Source organism: Poecile atricapillus, chromosome 3 (assembly GCF_030490865.1).
Source record: "Poecile atricapillus isolate bPoeAtr1 chromosome 3, bPoeAtr1.hap1, whole genome shotgun sequence".
NCBI classification, from domain to species: domain Eukaryota; kingdom Metazoa; phylum Chordata; class Aves; order Passeriformes; family Paridae; genus Poecile; species Poecile atricapillus.
Genome location: NC_081251.1, coordinates 21,047,920 through 21,073,155, shown reverse-complemented (window position 1 = coordinate 21,073,155; position 25,236 = coordinate 21,047,920). Strand labels below are relative to the sequence as shown.

General features: G+C 36.8%; 1 protein-coding gene across 1 annotated transcript in view; it reads right to left on the bottom strand.

Annotated features, from left to right (window-relative positions):
- The window catches only part of DLGAP2 (DLG associated protein 2), a 370,745-nt gene that overhangs the window by 4,649 nt on the left and 340,860 nt on the right, over positions 1-25,236 (bottom strand). Inside the window, 5 exon segments of the mRNA XM_058835087.1 lie at positions 2,410-2,501; positions 10,670-11,085; positions 12,287-12,395; positions 21,211-21,229; positions 22,451-22,800. Coding sequence (XP_058691070.1) covers positions 2,410-2,501; positions 10,670-11,085; positions 12,287-12,395; positions 21,211-21,229; positions 22,451-22,800 — 986 coding nt within the window.

The following is a 25,236-nucleotide window of genomic DNA, read 5'->3' as shown; positions in this document are numbered from 1 at the left end:
CTAGATGGTGCTCAAGTTGCTCTGTTTTAGCCTACAACTATGACACACAAGCTGAGTAGGATCTGTGCTGACTAGAGAGCATGGAGGAGCACACTACAAAGGAAAAAAAGGTTACTACAAAAAGTAATGTGAATAAGGCAGAAGGGACTAGTTATTAATCAATAATCATGCTTTTTTAAAGTAGTTAGTGGGAACAATATACATGTAGGAGATAGCCAGATTCGTAAAAAGAAAACTTCATTGAAGCTTACATTTCTGTGAATTTACCCTAAGTGGGAGTCTTTGATAAGAGTTCCTAACACAGAGCACAATCAAATGTGCCGTTTGAAGTTCCCATGATCCTTTAGAAAAGTCCATAGGTGACCTTCATGGTTAAATTTCAGTTTAAGTATATTCCTTTAAAACCCTTGTTGCATTTTGAAATGGCAGAATTAAATGCTGTTGTTCTGTGTCCTACATTTAAACTTATATAGGCTGAACACTGTCAGAGAAACTGCCGTGTGGCAGCCCTGTATGTGCTGGATGCTTTAGAGAGGGAATGCACAAGCTGGCAGCATTCCCCTGGGGCACTGATATGCTTCCTTAGGAGCCTATGGAAAGCCTGCTGTAGGTATGTACTAAGTCACTATTTAGCAACAAACTTTATCATTAGGTATAGGAAGAAAAGCCTCCAGACATCAATGACCTCCAGTCAGTTTTACAGCTTCTGCTTTCTGCAGAGCCCATTACTGATTTAATGAAAGTGAAGGATATTCAGAGCCTAAATCTTGAGAGTGGGGTAAAGCTGCTGTTATGGAGTTTAGAGGTTTATTATCCAAAAGAGAAAAAGAAAAGTAAAATCTTGCCAGCTTTTTGGTTGTGTTGTCTACAAAATGGAACATTTCTCCTTGCACTCCTATTGCTTTTGCAGTGATGAATTGTTCTCACTCCTGAGCAGCTGATGGCTGTGCTGAGCAGGAGCTGCATCTGCTATTGCAGTAATGCTCTCGAGAACAAGTGCTAGGCCCACTTGAAGATAAATGAAGTGGAGGTTATGCTCTCTAAATCTTAGTTTGCATAGCTTAATCAATCAGGTAAGGGAGGGCATTTTTAAATTTGCAGAGAGAAATTTTCAGACACTGATGAAGATTTCCTTCTTTTGGTATGAAACAAGTTGCTAGAGAGGGAGCACACATGAGGTACTTGATAATACAGATGTGGTCAAGTCTTGCTTTGTATCTTTCCTTTGTTATTCTGTATCAGCTTTTAAACTTCTTGATTTGAAGAGTTTTTGAAGGGGATAATTGGATTTTTTCCTAATGAGAAACATGTATCTTAATATTTTCTATCAGAAGGTATGAAATTTTTAGCATTATTCTCTCAGTATTATTTCATTGCAGGTATTCTGAATGTTTAACTTTATGGATGGGAAGCAGCAAGTAGGTCTTTGCAGAACGGATGTTCTGTCTTGAAAGTTGTGGGACAAATCCCAATGAGCAAAGAAAAGTATGTAAGCAGATGTATAGCTTATATCTGCTGTCATTCACACAACAAAATTCAGTACTTTCAAGATATGAGGTTTAGGGACAGTCAGAAGGAAAAGATACACTTGATATTTGAGAGAGACAAAAAAGGTGTTCTACCAGCAGCTGTAGCTATAAGAATTACATTCTTCTATTGATTAGTATCATCTTGCCACAATGTTTGAATTGCTGATGGCTGCTGCTATATTAATGAAGATAACATTTAGAATGGAATTAGTCTCTTATGAACTTCCAGAACAATAGCAGTAACCCTCATAAGTAATATAATGCATCTGTTCCTTTAGCCTCAGGACATCTCATTTATAATTGGCAGCACAAATTATCCAACTCAATTTTATGAACATTATAGATACCTCATTTCCATGATCAGTCCTATTTTCAGGCAGGTAGAAGGCTGGATCATGTATTCTCCACTATTCCATTTTACCGTTTTCCACTGATTGTAATGTGAAAATTTCCCCCTTTCTTATGTGAAATATAGTTACTATATTAGGGTATTGCAAAAATAAGCCACAATATTATGTCTCAGAAAACTTGAATTTGTTCCCTTCTCATTTTCTTTTGTTTAATAAGGACAGCAAGAAGACAAAAGCAAAACATGATCAGACTGAAATTACTAAAATTACATATTTACTTAAAAAACATATACTAGCATCATACTTAAGGACTAAGTTTAAAAAAAAGGGTAAGTAAATTTGGGACATGAAAACAATTTTAATAATAATAAAAAACAATTTTAATAATTTCAGAATGCTACTGCTTGGATGCATTACAATTGGTTTTGAAGTAAAAATATTAAATTCTAAAATTTAAAGTGGCATTTTGTGTGGTATATTATGGGTGAATAACTTAAACTCTTCAAGAATAGCCAGGCAAAGTGACTTACCAGATTTTGCTGACAAAGCCAATAAAATTGCTGGAATTTCTGAGACATGAGGAGCTGAGCACTTCCAACAGCACTTCTGATCTTACCTAGGACTAAGCACACAGGTTGATTATTACCAATAAATGTTTTTTAGCAGTAAATACAACATACAACTCAAAAATATGCAGGTGAAATTCCTGGTTATTTTAAAATGAAAGTAAATATTTGGTCTTGTTGATTGTGATTACACACATAAAATGTTTTTAAAAAAGACTGAGGTATAGCAAAGCTCAGTGAAACCTTATCTTTTGGCAATAATGAATGAATAATAAATGATATATTAATAGGTCAAAACAGCTTAGACTTTACTTGCTTAAAGAAGTAGGAAAAACCATGGGACTATATTCAGCCTCCTGAAGTGGGCATCCATCAATTAATATGATTTTGAAAACACTCTTAAATTTCAAAGTAAATGACACCTCTCCCATTTACATTTGCTCATGTAAATTGGGAGCTGTAGAAATTGTCTTGCCTCAAGAACCAGTTGGATGTCTGTTCCTTCTGCTGTTAAAGGCACCTTAGATTACATCTTTTGGTTCTGTGATTGCAAATTACTTTACTCACTACACTTGTGTGGATGATCCCTAGGTGAGATCTCTTTGTCTGGTCTGAGGGTAAAGTTGTGACATTCAGCTGTAATATAACATATTTCTATCATAAGGCTTAGATCCTCACAGAAATTACATGTCTGAGACACATTTTGGTACATCCACTAGGAATTACAGGTTCTCTGCCCAAGAAAAGATACAAAGTCCTCAGCACAGGAGCTTCAGACAGAGCTGGACTCAAATAGGTGCTCCAGGACTTTGCTGAACCAGGATCAGCCCCTGTGGGTGTGTTGGTAGTTCCTCACTGTCCATGTACATGACCTTACAGTATGCACTGGGGAAAATGACCAAACTCATTTTACTTGATTTTGTTTCCAAGAGTGATCTGTCTAAATTAAAAATTTTGAATGAGTTATAATCAGTGATCTGAGAACAGCAACTCAGCCATGTTAGGCACTTATTTTTAGATGGGTTTAATTTCCTCCTGGAGTTGCCTCTGTCTTTCTTTTGACAGTACTACCTAAGGGGATTGGCTTATTCCTAAGAAACTAACTCATCCTGACTCCCACATTTGCTGGGATAAATATTACACTTTGGTAGGTAGCACCATGCTTTTCTTCTTCCTACATATCCTTCCCTACACTTCCTTTCCTCCACATCCATCTCTATGATGAAAAAAAAAAAAAATTAAAGAGCATTATAAGCTGTGGTCTCAAGGAAAAAAATATTTTAGCAGGAGTATTTCTAGATCTTTAAATAATGTTAAACTTATAGAGAGGTGGGGTAGACAGGAGTTACTCTGATATATTTAACTTCAATTTGGAGAAACCAAGTTTGATTATACAAACAGGATGGTGAGTGTGGAATAAAGCTGTTACAGCACAACTGATCTGCAGCCCCTGATATAGGAAACATTAAACTGTGGCAGGGCTTAACATTTTGTTGTTATTTAGAATAAGTACCAGAAGGAATATGAAAACAGTATTTTGTTAGTAGATTTTAAATTTTAATTCTGCTTCCTTTACTCCTGTGAAATATCTGGTCACGTACATTTAGCAGCAAGAGATAATTTGAAAGTTTTGGGCTCCAGTTACAATCTTAGTAACTTTCAAAAGCAGGTGCTGATGTGTAGAGCTGTGGTTCTCAAACTCTATTCTATTTTCTGTTAAACAAACAGTACAGCTGTGCCACAACACTAAATTAAACAGAGATATACATAATTCATCAGTCCTGTGTGACATCCATTGTAAAAGGGTTAAGTGGTTCAGGCTGCATGAGTTCAGGTCTGCACTGAGGTTTGTTTTTGTTCTGTTGGCCAAATGAAATAAAACATTTTAATTGGTTTGGGGTTTTTGATCACCAAACCCCTCACTTTCCTCTACAGTGTTATTGGCGTACAGAAAGGAAAATTTGAGTGTTAAAACTTGGACAAGCATACAAAAACATAAATAAAAAAGAAATGTTTCATTTGATCTGACATAAATTGCTTTAATTTGGTTTTCAACATTTTTAATAAAGGCAATAACTTAAGTGAAAAACAGTCTTGTATCCTCCTTTTTTCTCTCAGTGATCTGTAGCTTAGAACATCTGACCCAGTGTGGAAAAGGACCCTGTCCTTTTCCAGGATGAGGAATTGTGCTGTAGCAGGTCCCTAACATCACCTATTCCATGCTATGTTCAATGATTCACTGGGCAAAAAATGAGTGAGGGTGATTCCATGGGCTGATGGTTATATTGGTTGTCTCTAGTGAGTAAAGTTCAGTTTTAGTTTCCTCTGCTGAATTTTACAGTTCATAGCTCAAATACACAGTCTGAGTAAGGGGTATTTGTTTTAGCTCTTCTGCAGAAATACAGATCCTATCAGAATCTATATCTGTCTGATATTTTCTAGTGAATCTAGTTACCTGAACCCTCAAATAAAATAAACATTAATTTTATCTTCTTTATCATGAAACATTGTGCCAACAAGCATTAGTGATTTAAGGCCCAGTCACACTGGTCAAGACTTAGGCACTGGCAATGTAGCATTTTGGTGGGACACATACTTGTCAGGGATATAAAACTGTGATGGTTGCATGTGCCACTGAGTCACAGTGCTGAATACACATGTATAATTACAGCCCTAGCATTTACTAAAGATCTAACTCTATTTCCATTTTAATAAGTAAATCAGATGTAATAAAACATAGAGGTTAGAATCTCTCATATTCATGCTACTCTGCTTTGCTGTAATTAAATTAAAGTATTAAAACACTTCACCTCATAATCTTCAGCACAATATTAATAGACATCCAAAGTCTTGTTATTAATTTCATGCATTGGGGAATTATTCTGATGAGTGCAGATTGATTACCTCCATGAAAGAATGATGAATGTTAGAGACTGAAGAGATTGAGATGTTTGGTGATTACTAGAAGATTTTTCTTGTAAATAAATGATGATAAAAGCTACCAATACACATAAATAGATGTGTTCTTCATATAATCCATATACCTCCTTGCATTAAGATAATTTTGTATTTGCCCAAATGTCAGGAAAGAGTCACACAACTTTAATTCTGCTCCCTGAAGCATTTAAAGCACTCCATTTTTCTTGAATGGTCCTTTATAACTTCATCTCTGAAGATATACAAAACCCTGACCATGACTTCAGTAAAAGTAGGTTCAGGATTTACACCCTGACTAGAGATTATGTAAATTTCACAATTAACACAATGGTGTATTTTCCCCTGTATGTATGGAATTGCTTGCGAAATTCTACAAAACCTTGTAATCAAAAATGATTTCATATCACAAAGGTAGAGACAAAAAGTTAGGTCTGTATTGATGAAATTGATTATAATCTGATGCTGTAACTCTGATCGTGACAGGTTAAAAGCTCTGTTCCATTGTGCCACTGCTGCACCAGCAGTGAGAAACTGCTAACAATTAATCTGCTTCTGGCATTCATTACTGTCTACTTAAATGACATGTTTTAATTTAAATTTTCATTCCATTTGATCATTCCATTTCCCCCCTATACCTGTAAATAATTTACTCCACAATCTGAGAAAATATGCCTGGAAAAATATTGAAACTGGCATTTAGTTCACTCTCCTAACTCAACGTAGGGCATGATATCTGTAAAATCTCTAAGCCTAAATTAGTAATATTTAGAAATATCTTTTTCACTATTAACAGAGCATGTAGACACAAAAATAAATGTATAATGTTCAGATGGCATTTTTGGGACAACACAGCCCCCAGCTGGCAGTGCTCTGGAGGGTAATGGGACCCTTGTTTACCAACTGGGACTTGATGCGAATTTGCTTTTTACCTCAACAAAGCTAAATTCAAAAAGGAGAAAATTTCAGCAGAACAATACAAATGCTAGGAGGAATTCTTGGAAGACACACTACAGGACTTTACAGACTGTTTCAGTACAGTTAAGACATTCTTTAGTAATTTACAACACTCCAGCTGGAAATTTCAATAGCTCCTGAAGGATAGATTTGTGAAAAACATTAGAAAATTATGTCAGTAATTTCTCTTTGGTTAAAGTATAACCAATATTTGGTCAAACACCTAAGAAAGCTTTTATGGATAATTCATGAATATACTTAAATCAATTGGCTGTGAGGGTTTTTTGTTGATTTTTATTCCCCTAAAATTATGGGAGATTTTATTCTGTGTTTTCTATTATTATTCAGTCCTATTAGTAAAACCTTTGCAGTACTGTGAAAATCAGCTGGAGGATTAGCAAGGAATGGTCCAGTATCCACAGAAATAAGGGGAATGGGAGAGAGAGTCGATACTTTGAGCTCCTACTCTAATATCTTAATTTTTTTCCCCATTAGAGATCATTTTACTGTTATGCCAGCAAAGCTCCTAAGCATGATGCGGAAGACACCAGCAAAGCAACCTTTCTGCTGATATAGTTTATCCTATAGTGAATTTTTGCACCTATCTAAGGATTTTTATATGAGAGTAAACTCTGTGGAGCAGTTCCCTGTAACAAAGTACTCTAGTGGCCAAGCATGTGGCACCAAGAAGCACAGAGTGTTTTCTTCTTTCCTCTGCCAGTGTCTGCCTGCAAGCTCTGGGCAGGGACTGCAGATTCCTCTCCCTCCTCTGCTCTCCCTGCTCCCATCACTGTGCTCATGGGATGCAGAGTCCTTCCCTCTTGATCTTCAATAGCTTTGTGACACTTGAAATTGTTTTTCTTGTCATCAGCTACGATCAAATAGCCAAACACAATTTTCAGGGTGTAAAACTGAAACTCCAGTCAGCACCCACGAGACACACGTATCTTTGCCTAGAGGCACCCTGTGAGTGCAAATGACCAGATGTCTAACCCTGGGAACTGTTACAGACACATATCTGTATTTTCTATATATAAATGAAAACACACACACACACACACACACACACGCACACATACACATATGTAATAAACAGAACACGAATAACTGTCTCCACAGACAGTATAAGAACTTTGCAGAGGCTTCAAAATAAAACTCACAGCAACTAACCAAATAAAAAAATGCTTTGAGAAGAAGGAGAGAGAGGTTATTTGTGCTGCAATGATCTCTTTTTTCTAAGACCTAATGAGTGAAGTTCTTAAAACAACAAGGGAGAAAAGCTACAGTAAAAGAAAAAATCAATATAGCAATTAGATGGCTTTTGGTGATCTCAGGGCTATTGTGTTAATACCAAAACTGAAATTGTTTTCTAAAATGTAGTTCTATTTTAACTGTTCCCATGTTTAAAACAAAATAGAAGTGGTATCATAAGGACAAGTTTCTCCTATGAGATGCAAAGCTATATTTGGTTTTCAGGTACAATTAATATATCCAGGCCAAAAAGAAATTATTCAGCTTTAAGAGTGACAACTTGAATGTGCAAACCTTGCTGTTTTGTGTTTTGGGAATAGTAGTCTTGCTGGAAGATGGAAAACTGTATTTATTTGCTTTTGGCTCAGACATTTCTGATTATTTTCTTCAAGGAACTGGCAAATGTTTAAATACGTCAAGATACATTTCATGCTGGGATATCATTAAACTTAAGTTCTTGAGGATACATGCCTTACAACCTCTGTAGCTGAGACTGGAGATACAAAATGTTCTAATTCTCAACAGGAAAAAAAATTATTCACACAGAGCTTTTAGGATGCTGTGAAGCTCATTCTCCTGGTGAATTAATCTTTGAAAACTTCCTTTTACTTGATGTGTTATTAGATGAAGGGATACCATTTAAAAATAATGTAATTTGGAAATTATTTCAGGAAGATCTCTTGAAGTGAGTCACATACAATAAAAAACTGGAACTTTGAAGTTCACTTTTGACATGCAGCTGAACACAGATTCTGACTTTGCAAACACTCTGCAGATCTATTCTAGAACATCTTTAACCTGTTAGGGAGGTCAAAATATTCCCCCAAGCACAAGTTATTAATCCATTTTTTTAGTTTAAGAAAGAGAGATTTCAATGGCTTCACTTGTATTTTATCAACTCTGTTTTCAGGAAATTGCCCTTTCTTTTCCTCTTCCAAATTTGAGTCCCTCTGCAAACAGGGAAACAAAATCCCAATACTATGTTTGGGTTTTTTTTTTCTGAAATATTCCAAGTTAAAAAGGTGTCATTAACTCCAAATATTAATAAAAATTATGGAAGCCCATATTTTCTTCATGTCCTATGTACAATTTAGAGAAAACTACCTTCTTGATTGCCATTTCACCATGCAGCAATGTGTTCCAGAGTATTTCTGGAGTGCAAAAGTCTAGGTTCATCATAGTTCCCACCATAGTATATGATGGGAAGGACAGTGTTTCTGCACCTGAGAACAGGTAGTTAGCTGAAGTCAGATCATGGAAGTTTTCCTCATGTAGTACCCAGTTTCATATTCCAAAGAGTAACAGCTCTAACTGCCTCTCCACATCTCCGAGTGAGGGGGCAGTCCTGATGCGAGCGTGTTCCCATTGCTCATTCCATATGGCTGCAAATCTGGGTAGGGCTGTGCAAAAGGAAGAGCTTACAGAGAGAGGAGGTAGGAGAAGCCCAGCTCTTGCCTGCAGACACCTCGCTGGGAAAGAGAGGGGCTAACGGCTTGTGTGTTTCTCCCCTTTGCTCCCTAATAATCTTGCTCTTTCAAATGAGATCAAAGTCCTGCTCTTTGAACTTCTGCTTCAGACTGAAAACATTGATGTTCTTATATCACTAACAGGTGATCTGGGAAGCAGGTGCTTTGGGATTCTTAATGATAACATTGAAACGTCAGTATTCAGCACTGCAAAGGCTTGAAGAATTGAAAAATAGGACATATGTGAAAAAAAGAAGTACTGGGTAATAACCATTATGAAAGGCTTGGAAAGTCTTCCACAGGCTAATCAAAGCAAAATATGTTACTATTTAATAGTCCCTAGGAGGGTGTTAAACTCTTCATAGTATCAATGGAAGAGGAAAATTCTGCCATGATGAAAATAAGGACAAAACCCACAGTCCAGAAAGCGCCAGAGGCTGAAGAAAGGAAAACCAGCCTTACTCACTGCCCCACCCCAAACCATCAGTTGTTACTTGTCAGACTTGTGCACAATACAGCAGGGCAATATGACTGTGAAATAAAAAAGTTATGACGTAAAAACATAGACATTCTTTGTTTTGAAAAGGTCAATGCAAAAAATAGAAATTGGCCTTTTAGTCACCATGCTGGACTGTCTTAATATTTGAGGGTACATCATAGCAAGAACTCATTGAGGGGGAAAGAAGACAACCAGGAAACTATTCAGAGGTGATGGTGAAATTTGTAAGAGCACAGGGAAAGATGCTAGTAAGAAAACTTAATATGAATTCATTTGTGATCTGAGAAAATCTCAGCTGAGACAATAATTCAGATTGTCAGGAATTGAAATATTTATAAAAGTGAGCCAGAAGAACAAGGATAATTGACCTCAAAGGGAATCACAGTGAGCTGGCTACTGAGTCCTAGGACCACTTTGATATATTACTACCATTAGCACTGTCTTGGATCTTGTTCCAAAATAGTCTACATTATTTTTCACTTTATCCCATCATTCCTTTCAAGGTGTCCACAGGACATGAGAGAATAATAATGATTCTTGACAAAACTGTAAGAAGAAAATACAGCTGAATCTTCTAATAATGCATATGCCTGTCTAACTGCAGAAGTACTTTAACTATTGTTCTTGCCTGCTTTCTGTTCCTCAAACAGGCTGAAGTACCTGTAAAGGAAACATTTTTAAATGTAAATTTTTAAACATTTTTAAAATGACTGCTCACTAAGAGTCAAAATCACAGGTTTCAGGAAAAGGGCAAAACAATGTCCATGTAAGAGCACACAGGGTGCTCTGGCAGAGGGCCAAGCACTGGAGCCATAGAAGTGAGTGGGAAGGATGTGTCAGATTTGGAGCTGTGGATGGAGTTGTTGCACCATCTGAGCTCTGTGTAATACCAGACTTTGATCCTGCACTGGACTCTAGAGTTGGCTCTAACTACTTCCACAAAACCTTACTCTGGGAAACACCATCTTGTGCAGCCAGTTGCAGGGCAGTGTTCTTATGTACTATGGTTCTTTGCTCCTACAGAATGGGTGAGGACAAACCACAGCTCACAGCTCTATCCTAACAGATTTCATATTTTAGTAAACATCTGTAAGAAAATACACTGCAATGTTCTTACTTTCTTCAGAAAGATCATTTTCTTCTGCTTCTCTTTCCATTTCTTTGCACCAGCCTTCCATTCTCTTAGTTTCAGTGTGTAGTAACTTCATAAACCAAGATCCATCCCGTCGACAAGGAGACATTCGACCAGTCTCTACTGTCTCAATGGCTGGCTCTAGCCAGGGTTCTGGTGGTGGAAGGTTTGAGGTGTCAACTGGGGTCCTATAATCTTCTCTGTAACTGAACAGTCCCTGTGTCCGTACAGTTCTCACTGCACTATATTGGGTGGGTGTGCTGGGCTCTGAGTGCTGCTGGAATGACGAGCCAAATTGAAGTCCCTTATCCTCCATGGTGATGTGTCCTGGAAAACCCTCCAGTTCCAGGTCGGCCTGGACAGCTGCTGTTACGCTGTTTGAGCGCTTGAATCGTCCATGTCTTGGTGAAGAGGGAAGAAAGAAAAAATATTAAGACATATAAATAACATGTGATGGTACAGGGGCACAGAATAATTTTTCAGCGAGAAAGAGCAGATTCTGTTCTTGTTGGACTTTATGTTAAACGGGTTTTTTTGTGTTTTCTCACTAAAATTACATGGTGAGTAGCAACAGAGAAGAAAAACAAAATTCATAATGGAATCATTGATCTAAGCAAGGGTACAAAAGAAAATCATTTAAATTATCTCTGGAAGCAAATATTGATTTATTCTCATACTACAAAATTACACATATCATTACTAAATAAACTGGAAATAACTAGCAGAACTAGAACTTCCTGATAGAAGTCTGTAAAGTATATATATAAAAATTTCAAGTGTTCAGAATTTTAAGTAGAAAAATCTGAAAATCTGCTCAGTTAGGACTTTTGAGAATCCTGCAATAAAAGAAAGGTAATATCAGCATGTTTAAGACTGTGGGTTGGAGGTTCTTTTGGTCTTATAGGGTGCCCATTAAAAGTTGATTTTCCACTATTATATAACACTGAAAAATGACATTTTAGAGAAGCTTTGTGTTAAAAAGTTAGAAAAGCAAAGATTATTTGTGAAATCTTTTCACATTGGAGTCTATTGTCTCAAATTGTTTTTGATGGCAAAAGACGATTAGCAGCCAGACACTCAGCTGTGGTGAAATGAGATAATAGTCCTGGTCCAGTACTTGACAAACAGTACCTGCCAGGCATAACCTGTGGGTCACTACATGGGCCAGCAGCTTAAAAAAATTAGAGAAGGACTGAACTAATCAAAAAGCTGATTCTAGTTCTGAATAAAGGTACCATCCTAAGAACTGTGTTTCCTTTTGTGGACTAGGAAAACCTGGATCAGCATGAGGAGTCCTATTGAAGGAAGACTGTTCCAATGCATAGCTCTTAGTATTTTGTCAATAATGAAATTATATTAAGCCATTATTTCATTTTAATACTTTAACTTCCTTCTCTCCAATTAAAAACTGGAAAGTTAGATAAATGTGAAGCAACTGCTAAGTAATCTTCACAATTTTTTCCAAATGACAAGCATGCATAGAAGACATTTGGCTTTGGGAATTATTTAGTGGCAGCACCCGTTATGTGTTATTTATTAATCTGTTTACAAATGCATGTTGTGTTGTGAAAGACTACTGATTTTTGAACATGCTTAAATTACCGTTTTTCATCTTCCACTTGTATTCCAACAGAGTGGTATTCCCGTAGACCTCTACTTTCAGTATCTGAATCAGTTGCTGTTTCCACCTAATTCAACACAAAAGATACATCTGCAGAGTGAGCATTGGCAAGTCAGCATAATTTTACACACATTCATTCAAAATTAATTATATATTTAATCTCTTATTGTTAAAAAATACCTAGCATAGTAAAATAAATGCAATAGGTATTCAGCCTGGTATTATTGTTTTGGTGCTGTGTCTTATTAAAGTTTTGCACAGGTGCTTCTTCTAGGTAATTCCATATTTCAAACCCAAGCAGAAGCAATGACTCAGTTTGGTGGCATCAGGGAGTAAGCTTGGTCTGGAAGGGCTATTCTTCAAATGAGGAATCCACAGGATAACCCTTCCTTATATTATTACAAACCAGTCTCATTATATTCCTTGATTTACAAAATAAAATAAAATCTCAAGTAGCCCCATAAGCTTGCAAGTGATAAAAAGAAATGGAGCAATGAAATTTTATCGACAACTGTGTTGACAAATATGAAACCATTAAATGATATGAGGGATACAGCAGAATGCCCTATATCACCTTTTTTATAAAACAGTCCTGAAAATGCTGTATCAAGCAGGCAATTTATGCACTTTTTATAGCATTGCCATCTGAAATACACTTACCAAAATATATTCACAGTAGTTTCCTTCAAGACTGAGACTTGTGTTTGCAAGTTTCTGTGGGATTTTATATAGCACTCCCCCCCACCACACCGCCCCCAAGTCTTTGACACAGAGCAAGTGCTGCAGTATGCAAATTATACTGAATCAAGGGAGAATCAGGAAAAAAAGGAAAAGAATTGAACTGACATATCCTTCTGAATGATATTTTCGCTGTTGAAAAAAAAATATTATGAACCAGTTTTTCAGTATGCACACTCCATTTGTGAATTCAAGGAATATATCTGATGATAAAGATAAGAAAAGTTTTACCCTTGCAGCAGTCACAGGCATCTCTGGAAAGAGCTTGACGGTGTTTGCAGCTGTGTCTCAGCTGCACAGTCCCAACCCCACCTGGTTTCTGAAGGGATGCAGGGACAAGGTGGGAGGAGGGTGAGAAAGGAGTGCATATGTGGACTACACTTCCTGAAGAAGGCACCTGCTGATAACTTCTCCTTCCATCTTTAAGCGGTAGCTCAGTGTACATTCACATGGAAGAGAATTCCAGCCAGCAACGAGTATCTTGTGTGTGAGTCTTGGAGATGTTCATGATAACAGCTAGTGCAGGAACCCTTTAGTAAATGTTAATGGCATGCTTGAACTGCACAGTGTAGCACCAGGCACAGGTGTGCTAAAATGTCTGACCATCAGTGTGACAACAGTCCAGGAAAGACACATTTCCCAGAAATTATCTTTATTCTGCATAAGGTTTAGGGGACAGTGCATGCTGCCATCTGTTTCCACCCTGGCAGCTGCATGGAAGCCCACTGTATTCATTTTGATGGGCGGTGCATTGAGAGAACTAAAATATGAGACTTGGTAACAGTCTCCAGAATGTGGTGTTGTTAGTAGAAAAAGAAAGATTCCTCTAGACATTCGCAGTAAAGAAAACCCCTCAAACACAGAGGTAGAAGCTTGGAGGAAAAAAAAGCCAGAACAACCAACTGAAATGATAGGTAAATTGGTTTCCTAGTTAAGGTGGATCTTGGCTGCAAGATGAGTGAGAAGCTTCAACTGCTTGGAGGGGTCACAATCTCTGAAAGAACATTGCTCTATGGAAAGCAGCCATGAGGTCCAGTTGTTAGCACAGAGATGACTGTCAGGAAATGCAGATTTACCTATAGCAAAGAAGAGTCTGAAAGAGCCTTAAATAACAAATTGTAGTCTAAGTGATGGACTAGGCACTCACCTAGTCCTTTCAGTGATTTGAGGAAAGCTGCATATAAAACACATTAATTTCCTGAATTAACTGAGAAAAGAATGAGATACTCATGTAGGCTGCTGGGAGGAAGCAGAGAGGCAAGTTACACTTGCAGCTTTGACTTCTGCAATGAAACTTCAGTCAAACATGTGTGGACAGGTTTTGAAGAGTGAACTCATTCTCAGAGGTAGAGGAGATGGTTGAGAGGGACTTTATGAATATCTACAGGTATCTGGAGGGAGGGTATAAAGAGGATATTTCCAGGCTCTTCTCAGTGGTGCCAAGCAATAAGACAAGAGGCAATGGGCAGAAACTGAATTCAAGGAAGAGCTCCTTTACACTATGAGTGACCAAGCAGAGGAACAGATTGCTCAGAGGCTCCCTGGAGATATTTAAGAGCCATCTGGATGCACTCCTGTGCAATGTTCCCTGGGATGACCCTGCTTTAGCAGGGAGGTTGGACCAGATGACCCAGTGTGACCTCTTCCAACCTGACCCATTCTGTGACTGTGTAGTGAATAAGAGCAGATAACACAAAATGCTTAGAATGTGGCTCCTGGTTGCAGCTGTAGGAATGCTAGAAGGAAGATAATGTCCAAGGTGAGGAAACATTTTCTGGAGGATTTTCTGAAGGATGTTGTTTGGTGTTGTTGAAATCCATAAAAAAAAAAATGGAGTAATCAGGAAATCTAAACTGCTGCTAAGAACTATAGTACTGGGGTTCATCCCAAAGCAACCAGTCAGTCTTGAGTTAAATCACATAATTTAGGAGCAGATTTCCCAGAGAAGTTGTGGATACCTTAACCCTGAAGTGTTTTGAAGGCCAAATTGGATGGCACCCTGAGCTCCTGAGGTCTAGTGAAAGGTCTTCTTGTCCATGGAAGGAGGCTGTAACTAAATGATCTCTAAAGTCCCTTCCAACACAAACTATTCCATAATTTAATTCTATTTTATTATTCTATTGGACTGGGTCCAAAGGAAAAGACCATCATAATTTCTTATTACTTCCACTTGTCAATCAAGTTCCTGGAACTTGTTTGACTGAGATGCAACTCCAGATGATGATGTCAGTGATGTAGGCACAGGCTCCAGAGAGTTACAAGCCTTAAGGTTTGACAAGGGAAAAGAGGTTTGTGGGTGGCCAGACTGAAGAAGTTGAGCAGGTCAAGGATTTATCAGGGCCTTCTGCTCACTCACATGGCACAGCATAGAAGGACAGAATGTTGCGTGCCAGTTCAGACCTGAGACAAAGCCAGAGAGATGAACCCAAGCTGACATCTCCACACATGTCAGACTTTGCCTTCAGCCCTTTCCAAAGCACTGCACTTCCTTCAACGAGTGATATCTTTAGGATGGCCATCTTTATATAATGTTCTCCTAGGTATCTAGGGAGTGAGTCCTGGGGTATGAGGTGTAGGCCAAATTCCTGAAGACAGAAATAGGATAAGGAGGGTCAATTGTATCATAGTTTTGGGGGTAACATATGGCTAGCAATACTCTGGAGGTGAGCAGTGGCCAATGGACAGAGAATAGACATTTGCTTTCTACAGAGATGGCTCAGCAGCTCAGACATAGTGTTATCAGAAACATGGTGGTTCAAAGACATAAACAAGGAAAGGCCCCTACAGAGAACATCAATCAGTCCATCAATTTTTTCTGGAACAAAGCAGGCAGACTTGCAACACACAACCTTCTTCCTTATTGCATATCAAAAACATACCTGTTTTTGCCAGCTACATTGTTTGGTTTAGTACGAAATAGCAGGTCTTCTTCTGAACTCTGCTTCTGATGTGTGGAGGCAGATTTACCTTTTATATTTGGAATGGGTTGGTTGCTTTCTATTGATGCAACACATCGAGAAAAAGTCTTTTTCCTCTATCTGTTTTGAAGTGTTTGCTTACTGGCATTTCACCTGGAGATATAATCCTCAGTAATTTACCCAATATGCAATTGATACTTAGAGTTAACAGGCACAAATGAAGTAATATGCTTTAAAATTTTATTAAAAAAAAATCAGAAAAATTATGATCCAGGTATCAAAACAAAAATTATATTACTTATTTCTAAATATAAACACTTGCCAAATTATCCTTCCTTCCAGCTTTCCAAGACTGACACTAACTGAATGACCTGATGATTGCCGTGATATTTTAATGCTTTCGTTTTCTCACTATGCCTTGTAACAGCAGGAGAATGTCAAATTTTTGTGTGAGTGTGTGCAGGCAAAATCTAGCTTTACAAATATTGTAACAACCAACAAAATGGAGGCAAATACCCACACAAGTAAAAGTGGAAAATAAGACAGTAATTTGCAATCATAAAGAAAAAAATGAACAAATAAATTACATTGCTCTATGACAGATATTGTAAAGACTTGTGCTAGAAAACATCAGGAAACTCTTTAATCTGATTGGCCAGGCTAAACTCAAATGAGCAGGGGATAAAAAATAATGATTGTGTGGCTCTTGAAACTCAAATAAGTTTTACTAAATCTGTTTTTATATTCCTTGATTCATTATTTTTTTAATATTTACATGGGTTCTAAAAGCCTTAATATTTTCAAATTGGTTTACAGTCTCAGTAAAGCAAAATAATATGAAAAAAATTATCTTTATGTGTTTATGATGGAATCTCACTCAAAAGAGGAAACAAAAACAGTCAGTCATACCCAAAGCAGAAGAAAGGAGTAGATCTAAAATAGTAAATCATCTTCCTCTCTCATTGCAAAAAAAGTTCCTTAAAAATTGGCATCTTATGCCATGAAAAATGCTGTTGAATGTCCTTATGTCCACTAGGCTTATAATATTAGTAGCAAATGTAATGGAGCACCTTGAGATTATTTCTCTTACAATGATCCTTGTGGATCCCTTCCAACTCAGGATATTCCATGATTCTATGATTCTATGTCTTACCTTGCACAAGTCCCCTTCACATTCCTTGCTGTTGATACAAGGAGCAGACAATAGTATTACTCCTTAGAGATCTGTCACTGCTGACTGATGCAGCTCTAAATTTGGAAACTAAGTATCAGTTACTAACACTGCCTTGGTAGTAAAGGATTCACAAGTAAATAGTAAGAACACAAAATTATTTGAATAAATGCAAATAATTATTGCAAGAAACTCGCTTGTTATAGTCAATCTTAGTATGTTTATAGGCACTTATTCTAACAAAGAATACATGAACTAAATTATTCTTTCAAAGTATTTACTATGCATTTTTAGAGAATATTTTAACTGCTCTAAAACCAATCTTTATTTCTGTGTTAAAGCCTTATTCTGCTCTTAAACATGAGCACTGCAACTGCAATAATATTGCAGCATCCTAAAAATTCCAGTCTAAGCTTCTGTGCATACTGTCTCAAAGGTAGACTTGAAATTAATAAATTCAATGCATAAGAAAACAGATTTTAACCTGTTGACTTTCGCTTCTCTCTCATAAACATTAGCAGTAAGAGTCCTTCAGGCCACATTATCACGCCCCATGCGACTTCACTGCCCTCAAAGGGTTTTCACTGTTATAACCAATTTATTCTATAATTAGAGTTTAATAAACAATCTCTCTGATGATGTACAGGAAGGGAAATAATTCACCCTTCCTCTCTTGCAAAGGCTTCTTAGTGATAATAAGACTAAAATAGAGTAGAAAACACTACTTTTGACACTAGATCAAGTACATGTAATTGTGAATTCAGATAACCATTCTTAGGTATGGGGAGACCTTATTTGTATGCAGCGACTTCAAAGCAGGAAAAACACTTCAAATAAAGCTACAGTACTAACAGCTACTGATATCCTTAACTGATGAAATATTTTAACCAGCCAAAAACATACACTCTTTCAAAATAATTTTTATAAACCCAGCACAATATACCTATACTTTCATGCTTTTGAGATATTTTGTGTCTCACCATGGAGCTCCATCTTGCCACTCTGCTACTTCCCAGCTGAACATCTGGACTACTCAAACATGTGGCATGGCACATTAACTACAAATTACCAAAAAGAGAAGCTTGAAAACTTCCTGTGATCTTTTAAGAAAGGACTTTTTACTAAAAATACAAGCCAGAGTTTAGAAATGGGATTCATGTCAAACTTATATGAGATTGTAGCAAGAAAATAATATACACGGTAGAGATTACTGATAACTTTTTTTGTGCATTTAATGCTAAGTGTCAAATTGCTCTGAACCAGCAAATATTCACTGACTTTTCCAGGCAAAGGACTTCATACACTCCTCTCACAAAAGCCCAGTCTGTCATTTTAGGAGGGAAATTAACAATACTTACTTCTATAGCTTTGGATAATTTATGATCCAAAAACCAGCGTAATCAATGCAAATATTTCTTTTGATTGCTGTGTAGACACTGAAGTAGAGCACTGACTAAAATGCTATAACCTAAATTGTACAAAGAAAATGTAGGTGCCTATCTAAGTACACTTAACATATACCTATATGTGTTAAAAGGGGATTCTAGTTCGAGAGTGCAGAATATCATGAACAGTATTTTTGCCATGTGAAATGAATAACTTCATTACATATATACATATATATATATAATTATATATAATTTTATATATATATATATATATATAATTATGAAGAAGATCCCCTTTTGTCTTAAAAAGACTTAGGCAAGCAAGCTATGGCATTAATCTCCCTGGATACAGCCTTTAATTTATAAGAAGGATTTGTTCAATGTAGATTCTGAAGATTATAAAAAACCCACTAGGTATTTTGAAGCGTGATCTTCTGATGATAAATGAAGATGACTGAGTCCATTCTCTACGCTACAATTAGTGCTTGTCTCCAAAAATACAACTGTGAATCAGCCTTCACACTTAGAACGTTTGTTTCCAACTCATTAGTTTCCAGGGTTTCTGCTCATTTTGATATCTTTTAAATAGAGAAGAAACAAAGGACTGCATGTTTTGAGGTACTTGAAATAAATAGGAGGAATTTCTTGACATGTTTTCTCATATATTTCACATTCCTAATGCTTTTAATATGAAATGGTTTATAACTAGAGCAGATTTGAAATGTTAATCATTAGCATATATAGCAGCGTGTGCAAAAGAGCGAGGAAAATCCTGGAAAATATCTTAGCAACAACCTTGCTCTGATTTAGTGCTTATTTTACTCTTGACAATCTCTACTCTCCATTTTAATTCACATACTTTGATTAGTCTTTTGCTGTCATGATAGAAGACAGATATGAAGTTTACAGCTACCAGGATTACAAGAGTCTTGTTCTTTTTATATCCATATATTCTTTCAATTGCTGACTAAATTTTTAATCTCAAAATCAGTATTTTGAAATTCATTTGAATTTATAAGTCGGCATTTTTTTTCCCCAGTGCCTATTGACATGCCTGATAATTTTAGTCTTGATTTAAATATGTGAATGGAAAAAATTAAACAAAGAAAACATCGAAAAACAAACCAAAACCAAAACCAAACCAAACAAACCCCCAAAACCCAAAGCCCCCAGTTATTTTCTGGAAAAGATTCATTTCCAAAGCTTTTGTATTTTTGTTCAAAATTCCCATCTGGGATAGGACTAACATACCCTGAGATGGAGTAGTGTATCTGTGTTCTTGTCTGTCTCTGCAGACAGGTGTTACAGACGTATAGCAACTCCAGTGCTTCCCCAGGAGCTTGGGTTCTCTATGCATGTGAGTGCCAACCCTATTGACACATGCCTAGCCTGCCAGGGCTTTTTAAAAGGACTTCTATTCACTGCGTGGATACTACAAAAATCACATTTCTCAAAGACGTGAAGCCCTAGGGTGGGTCCGTTGTATTTCCACTTGCAGTGGCACCGCTGGTCACTCTGTACCTTTGTTCCTCTCTGCTCCTGTATGAAGCTCTCTTGGCAAACATTCTCCCATCAACATGTTAAAGGAGTGGAACAGTAAAAAATGCACAAATTAACCATCCTGATAGCAAATTAACTAATGCAAATAAATGAAAATTCAATGCATTACCCTGGCATGGCATGCTAATGAGAAAACAAGTCATTTAGTCAATCAACAAAATATGCAAATAGAAAACATCCTTTTCCAGGGTACTTTGACACAGAAGTCTAAAAGAAATTAAATACTGCTACTGTACTTTGAATGCATAAATTATTTGTGTAGTTTGCAATAAGAGCATACTACCTTGTGGTTTTATTCTGTACAAACTTAGCAATAGCAATATAACAAAATGCATTTCCTATTTAAAAATACTTCAGAAATGTATTTTTCACACTAATGTTTGAAGCTTAGTGCTGAAAAAAATCCTGAACAACTAAAATGTGCTCAGGATATTGTTGGAAATCCAGCCTAATCTAATATCAAGTGGTACAACAAAGCAGTTTGTATTTCTTGAAAGATAATCAATAGCTCATCCTTCTAAGACCTGCTGTTGCAAACAACATTTGCCTTTCTCCATGTGTGCATCTGAGGACCAGTGTTACAGTCCAAGTGTCTGATGACAAGCTGCCATGGAAGATCCGCTGCCCCCATGGAAATCATTGCACAGGTGTTTTTGTGGATTATAAACACCCATTATGAAACACATCACACATAAAGAAGGGTCAGGGCCCAGTGAAAAGTACTGGTCATCAGCTGTAGTAATGAACAGGATCAAGTGATGTAATCAAAGTTCCAGAATTAATTGCTGGAATATCAGGACTGACCATATCAAGACACCAACAGTGATAAATACCACCATGCACAGTCGCTGTAAGGGAGAGATAAGAACAGCACTAGATTCTATTCCTTTCTGAATAGTAAGTTTCAGGTTAAGGGCTAAAAGGTACCAAAGATTTCTTTACTGCTCCTTTGAACTTTTCAGTGTTATCTCCCAAGCTTCTCCTCTGAACAATTTAGGATACACAAATTACTTTGTAAAACATTTGAAAAGTAGCCATCTAAATATTTTGGTTGGTAAATTGAAGTCTACTCTTCTGCATCCAAAGAATCAGAAGCAGATACTTTTATGTCAAGGAAATGGACAAACAGCTTTCTGGCAAAGCTGATTCCTTCTCATTAGTCTAATGCATTATGGAACAGCAAAATTACAGCATGCTAAAATGTTAACCTGTAAAGTTCAATCAACAGCTGTGACATGCTTAACCCAAACACTTTTCTATGACTATATTATGAAATTAATGGAAATGAAATTACTACTTTTTAAAGAAAATAATATACTTTCTTTTATATTCTTGTATATTTCTAATATACAGTCACTCACTAGGCTTTTTTACATGGACGATTACCTTCTCAAGATCTATGTTGCTGTCTCCACAATACCTGTGTCAAAATAAATGTCAGTTTCTCTATAGCTAATCTAGCAAAAGTAAGCACAAAAGTGAACCCAGTGATGTGAAAAGGAATATTCAGCAGAACAGAAGCCTAAATTTTCCTCTACTCCTGTCTCAAAAGACTTTGCATTCTTGTGAGTTCAACTTCCCAATTTTTATTATTACTTGGTGTTCCCTAAAGATTTGAAAAAAATGACCATTTTTAGCTATCTAGTACTTACCATTTAGCAGCAGGAATAGCAATCAAAATTTGCATTTGGAATTGTCTTATTTCATTTGCCTGAAACAAATGAACTTTTGCCTGAACTTGACTGAGCTTTCCACAGTCTGACACTCATTTTGTCAGGTGAAATAAATATTGCTGGTTTTGATGGACAAATGGACGAATGCTCTAAGACTATGTTTATTAATGTTATTTTATTACTTCCCATCTCTAATTACGCTGTATATAAAGCAGAACATTTCTTTCTCTTTTTTGGAACCTTCTTCCAATCACAACTAAAAGGGCAAGGGTCTCTTTTTAGGCAGAATACTTGAAGATTGAGTGACTTTACACATTTTCCAAGGTCAAAAGAGAAATATAATGGAAAAAGTACAGTAAAGCATTTTCAAGCTGATGAAATTCTATAAAAAGGACTGTGAATTCATGGAGGGAAGGAGATGAACATGCTGTTCACCTGTAGCTCTGCAGTATAATTTTCATATCAAGTGGTAATGACAGGTAACCTCCCTAGAGATTTATTCATTCATTTTCTCCCAGGTACAGTGTATTAACCGAAGACTTTTCTGCACAGCCATGATGTGAATTGCAATTAACACTAAGCAGCCAGGGGTTGTTTGTTAGATTATTAGAGGAAGTGAAGCTGAATGACTCATTCTATGCTATTTACAGGAAGAAGACAAACAATTCATCACAGACAGATGTTAATGATAGACTACCTGGATCCCTATAGAGGAACGTCGACTCTTAAGAAACTCCTCTGCCTTTGTCACCAGGATGGCCTTGTCACTGGTCCTTATGGAGGTGCTCTGGCTCTCGGCCGCGTGGCGCTGGGCAGCCGCTGTCTCCAGGGCGAGGTTCATGGCCTTGTTGCTGTCCAAGCTGTCAGTGGAGTTGTACATCCCTCGCCCATCCTGTGGCCATGGGGATATCCTCTGAGTCCGGCTGTCGTGATATGCATCCTGGGTGGATTCTGTGCTGCTCTGTGCCGTGACGGAGATCAGTGGCTTGGAAGTGGTACGAGGGGGTACTGGTGGTGGTGTTTTTTTGTAACTTGTATAAGTTACAGCTATGGAGAGAATTAAAAGAAAAAAAAGAAAAAAAAAAAAAAAACAGAAAGAAAAAGAAAAAGAAAAAAAAGAGATAAATCAAGATTAATCTGATGGAAACTTGACAACAGAAATACCTTAAGATTGTGCTGCTTAATTATGATGCTGTAATGTACTGCTCTTCATAAACCTCACTATTATTTGAAAGTCTCAGTCAGAGTCATATGGCTATACAAAGAAATATTTCATTTCAACAAGGAAGAAGGAAGGGGTGGAAATGGGAGTCCCAAATTACAGTGAAGATGAAAGAGAGTTAGCGAGGATATATGTGTTAAGACTTGTGCTGGGTAAGTACACACTGAGGCTTCTGAGATTACAGGATAAAGCTCATAAGAGAAATTAAGAATGATTTTTCCCCCATTCTTATAATCTGAACTGTGAGCTTTGTACGGATACAGTATATGAAGAAAATAGCATCAATATATTGGAATAAAATATTAGTCAACAACTTCTACTTTGTGGTATGCCACACTTCAACATTTTAAAATCCTTCCAGGTACTCTGGTTGGAATTAGACAAGGTTGGATACTTACTTGTGAATGAAGTATATATTTTAAAAATATCCACAATACAGTTAATAAAAAGAAATTCAAGACATGTTAATATATTGTAATATATGCAAAGCTATCGAGAATTTGATGAGCAGAGCAGTTCTGAGTCTAGTTTAACATAGATTCTGTCTTCCAGAATAAGGCTCAGGAAAACATCCAAGAAAATGCTATAGATGCAGAACTGTGAAATACTGTGAAATACTGAAATCCTTATAAAATTTAAAAAATTTCATAGAGATTAATATTTAGTCATTAATCTTACACAGCTGAATTTTCTAATTGTCTAAGCCCACTCTACACTTTTCCACTTTGGGGTTTTTTTGGTACTAATAAGAGTATTTCTGTTGTGGAAGAGTGTTTTCCCCAAAGTACATATAATCATAATTCATAAAACTAGCAACTGATAAAAAAAATGCATTGTGATACATCATCCTTTATGATGGAGAATGGAGAAACCGAGTATTCTTGTATATTTACAGGTGTAAGTTTGTCTATTGTTACTAAATGGATTGATATTGCAAGTGACTCAGGCAACCTTGGAATTGGGGTTTCTTGAGTCCAAAAAGGATTCTGTAAGAGTTCTTCTTCCCATTACACAGGGATTGGCTGATGAGCAATGAAGTCAGCCTCTCCAATTGTGGGGTTTTTTTTAATATAAGGCTATGTTGCAGCTATCAGGAATGAAGAGATTGGCTTAGGAATTAACACCTTGGGCTGCTAAGTCTGTATCACCAGGCTAGCTTATGTGAACAGTGAGTCTAGAAAAAGTGACTCTTAAATGTTGCCTCTTGATAATCATAAATAAAAGTGTTACCATACATAAAAGATAGAAAGGCTGATCTAGGAAAGAAAGCCTTCATTTAAAGAGCATTTTGAATTATTGATGCTGCTCAGTTCTGATAGAGATTTAGAGCCTTGCTCTGAGCTAAATTGCTCTAACAGGGTGAAACAAGTAAAACACGTGAAACATGCTCTTCAGAATTTGAGATTGTGCTTTTTTTGAGGTACAATTTTGTTGTCCTATCACCAGTCTTATCTCCTGTCAGTTTTGTAACCAGCAATTAAGAAGAAAGGAAAAACTCAATATTTTTCAAATGCTTTAGGGAGTACAGGAAGTTCACAGAAGAAGGGGGAGGCTGTAAACGTAGAAATTATGACAGTGTCTAATGTACTCAAGTAGTGGGTATGAGAAATGTTTCACTAAGAGATTTGCCATAAAGCTGCTCCCCTACTTTCTGCCTGCATATGTAGATGCAAGTGATCGATGTACTGGGAAATATTAAAAGTAGAGAAAATGGGGTGAAATGGGGTGAAATAAGGTGAATAATGTCCAGCACAGAAAGCCAATTTTACCTGTAACATAAGACAGGTTATCGCTATGATAACTACTTTATTGTTTTTTACATCTGTCTTCATGTAAAAGAATAGCAGTGAATAATGCAACATATGGTTAATGTGATAATGAAACTTCACAAGCAGGTATATCCCTACTACTTGAGCAGCAGATCACTTCTCTGTCTAATGAATATAAATGTTAAAGTGCTGCTGCAACCCTTCAGAGCCGACTTAATCTTCATTTACATTTCTGAAAAAGAAAAATTCTCCCTGTGGCAAAACCAAAACAATTTATTGTCTTTTTTTCTCCCACCCACTTTTTTCTCCCCCTAGGACTGAATATTTTATTCTAAAAAAGTCTGATTATTTCAGTGAAGTGACATGATTTAAAGCCACCAAGTATTAGAGTAACTGCAGTATTCTGGCAAGAATTTGATTGTTAACGCTAAACAGAAATTAAAAATCCCAAAGATATTCAACATCCAGTAGACTGGAAGTTTGTGAGAAAGT